Source organism: Octodon degus, unplaced genomic scaffold, assembly GCF_000260255.1.
Source record: "Octodon degus isolate 3935 unplaced genomic scaffold, OctDeg1.0 scaffold00108, whole genome shotgun sequence".
Taxonomy (NCBI): Eukaryota; Metazoa; Chordata; class Mammalia; order Rodentia; family Octodontidae; genus Octodon; species Octodon degus.
The window spans coordinates 844128-854816 of NW_004524684.1; the positions used below are offsets into that span (position 1 = coordinate 844128).

Sequence of the window (10689 nt, forward strand, 5' to 3'; positions counted from 1 at the left end):
GCTGTTGATTCATTGATTTCAGCTGTGTGGTTCCCAATTTGTTCTGTGTTAGTGTCCTCTGCACTTGTTATGGGTAGGCTTGGGGTCTGAGACTGCATTTTGCTCCTTCTCATTGTCATTTTGTGTAGCAGTGTCTTCTGACCTTTGTTGTAGAACTTTGGTGCAGTTATAACCTTAGCACCTACTGAAATTCAGGTGCAGATCTACAAAGTTTGGATTTATCTTGGTGTGCCTGCCTTGGGTTTGGCTTCTGTGCTCAGCTCCTTCCTGCTGCCGCCCTTGGGAGTGAACCTGTTGTGCCCCTCTGGCAAGATGTTCTTCTCCTGGACTAGCTGAGTGGTTTTGTCCTGTACTCTCTGCAGGGATTGCAGCTGCAGACTTTCACCCCAGGTCTCTATGCCAGGCCAGAGCTGAGTCTGGAGGGGACAAGGTCGAGTAGCGGGGAGAGGAAGCTCTCTCACACAGTCACCAGGCCTGAGCTAGGGCTGGATCTAGGGGTCCCCAGAACGTGGCAGAAATTCTCACTGGCTGGCGGGGTTGGGGGGGTGCTGTGGTGTGGTGGGGCGGGGTCCCAAGGGGGTGGAAGAGGGTCTCATCCATGCTGCACTTGGGCTTGGACCGGCAGGTCCCTGTGGCGCAGGGTAGCCGGAAGCTCTCCTACACACCGGGTCCTGGGCTAGGACTGGATCTGGGGGTCCCCATAACACGGCAGAAATTCTCACTCAGTGGGCAGGGTGGTGTGGGGGTGCTGTGGAGTGGTGGAGGGTGTTCCAAGCGGGGGGAAAGAGGCTTTCACCCACGCTGCACCTGGGCTTGGACCGGCAGGTCCTTCCGGTGCAGGGTAGCTGAAAGCTTTCCCACACACTCACTGGGGCCTCAGCTAGGATTAGAGTTCTGAATTTTGAAGCTATATATACACAGTTACAACAGCCACACACTGGAATATAAACAGAATAATGAGGTCTGTACCTTGGCAGTATTATAAAATTGCACATAAATAGCAATATTTAATCTAAGAAATAATAAGTGGATTTCCTTTTTTTTTTTTTTTTTTGTATTTAGGACAGGGTTTACAGGGTCTCACTGCGTAGATCAGACGTGTGATCCTCCTGTTTACAGCCTCCCAAGTGCTGGGATTACAAGCGCGTTATACCATGCCTGTTCTCAATCATGGGGTCAGCATGGCAGGCCTGGGGATCGAACTCCCGGCCCCTGTGTCTGCCTAAGCAGGCACTTTAATCTGTTGAGCTATTTGTCCAGCCCCAATAAGTAGATTTCCTAGATGATATATTTAAACCCTAAAACTTAAATCACTAGTTTCGATGGAAACAAATTTTAGGTATCATATATAAGCTAACGTGCTAAGGGTCTTTATTTTGATAGATTCTGTTGTAGTGGGTTGCAGATACCTAGGTAGGACCTTAGCAGCTGACATGGGCTAGTGCCTGGCTCTACAGCCGCTGGATTGCTGGACCACTTACTCTTGTGGAGCTCACTGGGATTCACTGACTCACTTTACATGTAGCTGTTTGTGTCCCTGGCTGTGGGACATTTTCTTTTCCCTTGTCAACCAAAGTGCTTGAGTTACAAGATAGTTTTTCACTCAGAAGCCTGTGCTACTTCATTTCAAGGTCACTCCATAGATGGCTAAAATAGTGAAGAGCTAACCGTTGAAGGAACTCAGAAAGCTACTGCTAATGTAGGCAGATTACAGAGAGTGTGCTCCTGTAGAACATTCCAAAATCCACACTAAATCTATACACCATACTCTACACTAAAAATAGAGCTTAGGAGAGAAATTATCAGTAGGGTAACTGTGGATGTGTATGGTTGGCAAGACATAAAGAACACAGAGTTGAATACAGTTATTTATCAGTGAAAAAGAATTTTCTCATTTTAAAATGTTTTTTAAAAAAATAACTGCAAGGATAATTTGACTTAGGTTCTGATAGAGTTAAGTCTTCTGGTAGTACATTAACGATCTTTCTCTGTGTGTAAAATGGACTGAAGGTGCATTCTTATTATGAGCCATCTATTCATAAATGGTTAATCTCTAGCAACATGGGAAATGAAGTGTAGTTAAAACCCAGATCACTCAGTAGTTATTCACTTGAAAGGTATCCTTTAAACACAGCCATAAAAATAGAAGGGAGCCAGTGACTGCACGTGACCAGTAACTGTTGCCAGACCTGCGCATGGCTTCCATTGTGTGCCTTGCTGCCTCTCCTTAGTCTGGATTGATCATAGGCCCTCTGGGCACTGAGCGATCTGTGTGGCAGTCCTTGGGCCTCATTCTCGTTGATTTTTCCCTTGGGGATCTAAATGTTAGCTGTCTACTGAGCTCACTATCTCAGACCCCTTCCTATTCTGCACGTGGATACCCAGCTGTCTCTTGCCATCTCCCCTTGGATAGCCTTTGGGTTTCTGGAACTTAAGTCTAAAAGCAAACTTCGTCACATCCCCGCAGACTTCTTTCAATCTCTGTAAATAGCCTTCCTTTGCAGTTACCCACGCTGAAACCTTGGCTTCTGTGTTTCCTTTCCTTCATCCAGTTGCCCCCTCCCGTCTCCCTGCAGTCAGGTCAGCCTTCATATCAGACTCAGAATTAGACCACTTCTTACCTTCTTCGTGCTTTCTACTGTTGCTTACAATTAGAGTCAAATCACGATGCCTCTCTGCCCTAGTGGCATGGAGTCAAAGCCTCGGGTCGCACAGCTGCCTCCAAAGCCTGTGTGGTCTGTGCCATCAGGTCTTGCTTCAGATATGATGATATCATGATGATATCATTCAGATATCATGTGCCCCTGTGTCAGGATAAAGCCCCAAACCCCCGCCCGTCCTGTCTCCCTATATCCTGTATCTTTCTTCTCTCCAGAGCTCATTAACACACATTCATGTAGTAGCTCTTCCCTAGTTCTTTTGTCTCTGCGCTAGAACGGAAGCTCGAAAGGACAAGCATGTTAGTGTAGTCTCTGGCCCAGCACATCATTTGCATACTCAGAGGGTGCTTGTTGTATGAAGGGAGAGGCAGATTTGCCACTGATTTTTTTCTTCTCCTTTAATGTTTAATTAAATTTATTTAATGATGTATAAAACATAAAATTTTGTGTATCAATAAGGTAATGTTAAGGTTTGTTTCTGGATGTCCTCCTAAAGCCTTATGCAGTCATGGTGGGTAGGCTTTGCAAGGGCATCTGAGTCTAGAGTTTGTGACTGGTTCATTGCTTGGTGCTCGCATTTGGGATGTGAGTGCTATGTTTGTCCTAGGGTGGGCAGCCTGCATATGATATACGGGAGAGAAAGAGGCTTGCTTTCCATTTCCCTTTCATTGCTTTTGGTGTCTTCCACTGCCATGATTCATTGCCCCTCTGCCATGCCCCTGTGCCTTGGAGCCAATGCCACTTGTGATTATATCACAAAAAGGGATTTTTTTTTTTCACTTAAAATTTCAGTTTTTCAGACTGAAGAAAAAAAGCCTTTGAGTGAAGCAGCAAAATAGTTATTATACAATGTAAAGATTTAGACCCAAAGTGAAATAAGATAGTCTCTTCACATACTTTAATTTCTTTATAAATTGCTATTGCTTTTCCATCCTGCCCCCAGGGTGCACTAAGACAGAGATGGAGACTGGGTGTGGTGATGTGTGCCTGTAATCCTAGCGCTTGGGAGGCTGAACGCAGGAGGATCACTAGGAGTCCGATCTGTGTAGTGAGACCCTGTAGACCCTGTACTAATTACATTTTAAAAAAGGAAAAGAAAGAAATTGCTATTTAATTCTATATTCAAGTAGTCTCAACTTATCTGGAAGTTCCCAATGTGTGAAACATTCTGGAACGTTCCATATGCTGCCTTCACTTTTCATGGGCTATGAAAAGCTGAAACCATAAAGGGAGCGAGGCCACTCCTCCTGCGCTTCTATCTCCGGGGCCCTCTGTGGCTTCTGTTTGGAGCTGGAGGTCCTGAGAATCACATCACTCCTCCAGCCGAAATCTAGCACTGGCTTAGTCTAAATTAGTACAGTCTAAATTGCTGTTTGCTTAAAAAATGTTGGTAACACTCAATTCTCTAATCATTTTTGGCACAGATTCCATTTAGCCTGACATACATACGGTGAAAATGATCATCTTTCATATAATCTAAAGATGTTCAGTCTCAGGTGGGACTGTATTTGCTGTCAGGTGACACCTAATAGACACATCTGTTGACTTCACAAAGCCAAACTATTAAAAAATGATTGACTCATTTGCTAATGCTGCACTTACAGGGTATTGTATTATGTGGCAATTTTAGTTTGGTTATTTTAATTTGAATTTATATTTGAAATCTCAAACTTACATTTGAAAATTAAATATATAAATGTTTAATTTTTCTTTCCTTTTCCCTTTGTATTTTGCCAGCATTACTTGGAGCCTCCTGTGAAACTGAGTGAAGCTCTGGAAAGATACGGACTTAAGACTGAAGATTTTTTTGTCTTGAAGCACGGAGAATCAAGATACTTAAATACTGATGATTAAAACTTTAAATAAAGATGAGCAGAAGAGCTGTTAATGAAAAAGGCATACTTGATATAAATTTGAGAACAAATGAACAGACTAAGAAATTCATGAGTTAAGGCTTTTTCATTTGGAAACAATGCCTACAAGTGTGCATTTTGTTTTATGTAATAACTTGCTTACCAGTTATGATGACCAGCTCATGAAAACTGTGAAGGCAGTACAGGGGTGGGTTGTTTAAATAATGAGCAGTGGTCAATGTGGGTATAAAAATATATCAATGGTATAAGCATTTCAGTAAAATTTTTTTTAAACTAAAGCATTATACTTTAGTAGTAGTAGAATTTTCTGAGGCTGTGAAACACTGGTATTAAAGAGGCACCTGTTTTTCTGTCAGGGCTTCAAGATGAGCCAAGGCTGTCTGCCTGGATCTCTTCAGAGGCCTCTGCACACACATCTAATATGCACATTGTAGTAAGAGACACGGCTGACTCCCCCATGCTTATAAACGTAGCAGCTCTTGCGCCGTCAAGCTTAGCATATGCCAAATGTTAGGTGATGCATTTTGGTATGCATAAAAACAGGTGTTTGGGCCAAATTACCATTTTAAAAGACATTTTGTGATTAAAATACATATAACATTAACTTTTCATTTTAGCCATTTTAAAAGTGTAGGTTTTCTTGGCATTAGGTATGTCCACATTCTGTACACTCATGACTACCATGAGTTACATTTTTAAGAGTGGAACACATTTATGATTCCCCAAATTAGCTCTCTGGTCTGAGGCCGTAAAGGGAGACATGGTTGGAGGAAGGGAAAAGATGTGGTGATGAGAATGATTTATGAGATTTTCTATTTTTATTCTAAAACACCTTTTGGTAAGCACAGATATAGCTGTAATTATTTCAGAGATGATAAATGTAGATTTTACATGTAAATAGATGATATATTTTGACTTTGATTTCTTTCATTTTCCATTACTCTATATGCATATTTCTCCTGGTTTGCTAACTCTAATCTTATTATCAATAATATTTATAAATATTTTGATTCATGATTAAGATGTCTTACATATTTTTGTATTAAATGACCTCTAAGGATGGTATCTTTGGGGAACACAAGTGATTAAGAAAATAGATACTAGGTGTCAGCTAGTTGAATTTTATCAGCCGTACATGGTGGCACATACCTGCAATCCCGAAGCTCTTGAAGGCTGAGGCAGAAGGCTCACCGGGGAGTGTGTAAGACCCTATCCGAGGGCCACTACATGTTCCAGGCCCATAGGCTTGGTAAAGTAAACTTCACTGATACAAAATGAGTTTTCTAAACCAAATGCTATCTGGACATTGCTCTGTAATTGGAATGTGCACGGATGCACGCATGACACACTTAGTACTACATCTGAATTGTTTTCATTGTTTCATCTTGAATTTTCTTTGTAACCTGAAGTCACTATGCTCACTGTGCCTCTTCCTCATGTGCAACAAGAGGATAATTTTGACCTACCTCCAAATTGTGTCAAATAAAGATTCCCAAAAGCACTTTAGAGATCTAAAGGAGAACATGCTCTAAGAGATCACTGCCTCACGTAGGTAGGTACACTTGAAAGCTGAAAATAGGCTCCTAACAATTGCATCCCACTCATTTTATAAATTTGGAAATAATAGCTAATGCAGGTGATCTTTATTGAAATGGACTATTTTCACTGAAAAGTTTCAAATCAGCCAAAGGGAAGTGTTTGTGCAATATGTGTTTATAATGTATGTGAATACATGTGACTTGGGGATACTGAAGCACAAAAGAAATCCTAAGAGAAAATAAGCTCGAAGACAAAACTGAAGGAGCAGCAACCTCTCAGTCATGTGCACTAACGTGAGGACACGGGCGTCAGTCTGGGGCCAGCGTTCTTGTAGTCACATCCTTGTTGCTGCCCATCGAGCTGCAAGTTCATCTTGCCGCTGAAGCAAGCAAAGTGATGTCGCTTCAGTTCTTACTCTCCATGAATGGCCTTAGCATTACTCCTGTACATATGTGTACTCTTTAACAGCTCCTCCAACCACTTACATACTATGTTCTATTTAATTGGGCCTGCTTTGTTTTTCTAGGCTTCCTCACAAGCTTTAATTTTCATTGCCATTCACAGTCCTTATTCACTGATGTTATCAAAGATCAGTATCATGCCTTACCAAAACTCACTGAGTGGTTTCCACTTCTCCATTTACTTACATTTTGAAGGGTTTATGTGCAGGGTGAAGATACATTTTGAAAAAAGTTTATTCAATTCACTAATATACACTGTGACACCTTTTATCTCTTAACATCAAATTCAATTTCATGTTCACCTTTGATTAGAGGACATCCTGAGCAACATTCATACACCTCACCACCTAACAAAAGTTAAGATGTGTCTTCACCTACAGGAGAAGGATCTATTTGTGTATTTCACTGTTTTTCCTCAATAGCAATTACCCTTTACTCTAGCGTTGTGACATTTCAGAATCAATGCTCTAATTTACGAAGTAAAATTGGATTAAAAACAGGAAAAGTTTTAGAACCCAGCACTACTAAAGCACAATGAAAACAAATCCTGGTTTTTAATATGTGCACATGTTGAATACATATTTATATTAACTAGGGAGATAGGTTTTTAAATTGTTAAAAAGAGATGTGCCTTTCCAGGATTTATTATGTACCTCTACTGTATCACCAACATACAGAAGTATAATTCTTAGCTGTTATACTATTCCAGCCCATTGGAAATTTCAGTTTTTCATCATATATAAACCCTTTTTGAACTGTTAAAATATTTCTTCAGAGTTTGATTTCTGTATCAGGATAACCCTGAGGACATTTTTCAGTTTGAGTATTGTAATTTCCTTTGGAAATACTCTTGTGTATTTACAAATGAAACTTAAGAGTTCTCTTAGGGATTTAAGTACACAACTAGGAACCTGCTGCTTGAATATTTATTTACTCAGTGATAAGCATGATAGGGGATATGAACCTGAGTATTACAGAACCTGGCTGACTTCAAATATACTGATAGAGCTTATGGGAGAAAATATTATTTAAAGAAATACTACCTGAGAAATGTTCATATATTGTAATTTTAGTAAAAAACGGATGAAAATAAAATACTGTCAATAAGGGAAAAACATAAATAGCCTTGTCAGTTTTTTCCTTTTTATTAAAAACATACTATTTATGCTTATGGTAAAACAAACAAACACTTTCAAACAGTAGAAATGAGCATTCGTAGAAAAGTTCTATCCCTCACCTCCCAGTCTCTATCCCCTCCCAAGAGTTACTCTAGAACTGTCCTTTCCATAAATATTACTTTAAAAAACCCACATGTGATCATATTGTGCATATTTCCTTTACCACATGAGCTTTTTTTTTGTGGTACCAGGGATTGAACTCAGGACCTTGCATTTGCCAGGCAAGTACTTACTCTACTGAGCTATCTCCCTGGCCCTCACATGTGCTTTTGGGAACTATACATCATGGATGTTTTCTATGCTAGCACAGACTATCTTTTTTATACTGGCTAATTGATGCAACCTATTGCTTATGGATGGCCATTTTGACTGACTGCAGTATTTTATTGGTAACATATACAGCACCCAGGGAGTAGACAAGTACTAATTTATGTTTTTTTACTGACTAGAAATGGTGAGAATTGGTTCTGATGATTACAATAGACTTCTGAAACCAGTATGGCTAGCTTTGCAGGCGGATATAACTTGGGACCTCCCTGCTACTAAAGGGCAACACTGTTCTTATGGCAGTTTCTGAACAGTGAGAGAGTCCCATACAAATGGTATCTCAGATGAGTCACTCACTGTAAGTCACTTCCAAGAGAAGGGGGTCTTCTATATATAAAGGTCACTGCCACTTCATGTGAAGGCAATAGGTATTTCGACAAATAGCAGAACAGATTTCAGTCCAAACTTATATTTGTTTAGTATCAATAACATGGACTGGAAGATCTAGCAAGTTACATACATTGGGTATCCCTTATTTGAAATGTTGGGGGTCAATGTTTTATACTTTGTAGTTTTTGGGACTTTGGAATATATGCATAAACTTTTATTGGCTGAACACCCTCAATTAAAAAACCCCAAATCCGAAATGCTTCAAATATTAAATCTTTCAGCATCATGTCAAGTTGAGATGATCAACTTGTACTGTGTTAAAATATGTTCAAAATCAGCAGCTGGGAGAATGCTTTTATAAAAAAGACAGTAAGTTCCCGTGCGCTACCTTGCAGACTGCATTACTCTTGGAACAAGACAGCCAGTCAGAAGCCTGGTATTACTGTTAGAACCTTTTCTCTCACCTCCACATCATGATGATACACTAAAGCTTTCATTTTCTGGACACAATCCTCTCCATATAAAAGGGAGAACAAGGAACCTGTAGGGAGGGGAGGCCGAATAGCTAAAAGGCCTCCCCGCCGGAGGCAGTTATTTATATTCTGAAATAGTGTAAGTACTCGAAGGAGAATCTCTTGTGCTGTGTGGCCATCAAAAAGGGAAAGGAATGATGAGTCCACCTGAAATAGGAAACAGTATCATTTGCACATAAAATACTATTTTACATTTTAAAAATCTTGTCACAGAACTCTGCATAACTTATATGTGTAAAATCTTATACACTCCTGTACTGTACACTAATGGAAACAGGTTTTGCATTTTAGCTAAAAAGTAAGATCTTCAAATCCCAGAATGAAGTCATCTGGAAAAACATCCTTTCCCTTTTTAGGTAGGACCCACCATAGGGTTCTGAGACCTCACTGACTAGTCCCGTTTCTGCCACCCAGGTGGGGGCAGGGCTGAGCAGATGGACACGAGGACAGTACCTCTTCTGCAGGGGGTGGGCCCCATGCCATCTCAGCACCCTTTGGAACATGCAGAGCAGCTTCTAACTGTCTCATTCATTTATTACACATCTTTGTCTCCACCTGACCAGAGGCCTCAGAAGATAAAGTGGCCCCAGGAGATAAAGTACCACATGTCTACTCAGCCCGGCCTCTGGCACATGCTGGGGGCTGGGTTCTGCTGTCTCTGGTAGTATGCTGTTACAGAATATTTAGGAAATTCCTATGTGCAAATCATGATAACGCAACACCTTCACAGTGCTCCTCAGAGATAACCCCTGGGAACATTCTGCGGTGAATGTTTCCAGATCTATCTATCCAAACTTACAAATATGTGTATTTACAAAATAAGTATGTAATCTATTTACTTGGGCAGTGAGAAGTCCTTCTGTCATGGCTGGATTTTCAGACAAATTGACAAGCAGCTTCAATACTTGAACCTGAAATGAAAATACTAGTTTATTTCCGACCAGCAGGCAGGAATCTTATCTCTGGCTGGCCTTCTCCTCACTGTGTCCCCCTTGTGAAGTCCTGCCTGTGCTTTTAGACAGACTCAGGCTTTTCACGCCACCACGTCTGTCTCTCTGAACTCTGCGAGCCACTGGCCCCACTCGGAGGAATTATTACAGAGCAATGCTGCTCAGCCCTCTTCCAGTTCCACCGTTACGGACATGGGGGGATGCTGCGAATGCCTGCACAAGCCCCCTCACGACCCTTAGCCCCTGTAAGCTCTGAGGGGTACTAAGTGATCTCTAGTATGATTGCTGGGAATCATGGGAAATATGGGAAATATGTTCCTTGGAACAGAAAAAAACCTCTCAAAGTTTAGTTCATTTCTACTGAAGATATGGAAATTGTGAATCAGTTTGGTTACCAAGACTGAGTAAGTGATACAGCCACTTTTCTCTTACTGATTATGAGGGATCTCTGAGGTTATCTTTTTTATGTGAAAAATGTTTACAGTCATATGTATAGACACAGTATAATTAGTAAACAAATATTTAATAGCTGACTAAAATTTCAGCATTCTTATCATTTACTACTGAAAAATAATACAAATATTAAAATAGAATATCTGGAGCAGGGGAGATAGCTCAGTGATCTAAGTGCCTGCCTGACAAGCACAAGGACCTGGGATCCATTCCCTGTACCACATGCCATGCCACCCTGGAACCCCAGGTGCACTGTGCCAGCCAACTGTAAAACCGGGCATGGTGGTGCACACCTGTAATCTCAGTTCTGGGGAGGCTGAGACACAAGGATCACTACAAGTCCGAGCTGCGTAGCAAGACCCTGTACCAAGTAAATAAATAAAA

General features: G+C 40.9%; 2 protein-coding genes across 5 annotated transcripts in view; one reads left to right on the top strand and one right to left on the bottom strand.

The window, feature by feature from the left end:
• Positions 1 to 7651, top strand: part of Napepld (N-acyl phosphatidylethanolamine phospholipase D) — a 42817-nt gene extending 35166 nt beyond the window's left edge. The window contains exon 5 of the mRNA XM_004639264.3: positions 4398 to 7651. Within this exon, the coding sequence (XP_004639321.3) occupies positions 4398 to 4514 (117 nt within the window). The 3' untranslated portion in view covers positions 4515 to 7651. The remainder of the gene's footprint in view (positions 1 to 4397) is intronic.
• Positions 7652 to 8163: 512 nt separating this feature from the next.
• Positions 8164 to 10689, bottom strand: part of Armc10 (armadillo repeat containing 10) — a 17978-nt gene continuing 15452 nt past the window's right edge. For all 4 annotated transcript variants that reach the window (XM_023724311.1, XM_023724310.1, XM_023724312.1 and 1 more), the window contains 2 exons: positions 9742 to 9813; positions 8164 to 9049 (listed from right to left, as the gene is read on the bottom strand). In XM_023724311.1, coding sequence (XP_023580079.1) covers positions 8795 to 9049; positions 9742 to 9813 — 327 coding nt within the window. In that variant the 3' untranslated portion in view covers positions 8164 to 8794. The remainder of the gene's footprint in view (positions 9050 to 9741; positions 9814 to 10689) is intronic.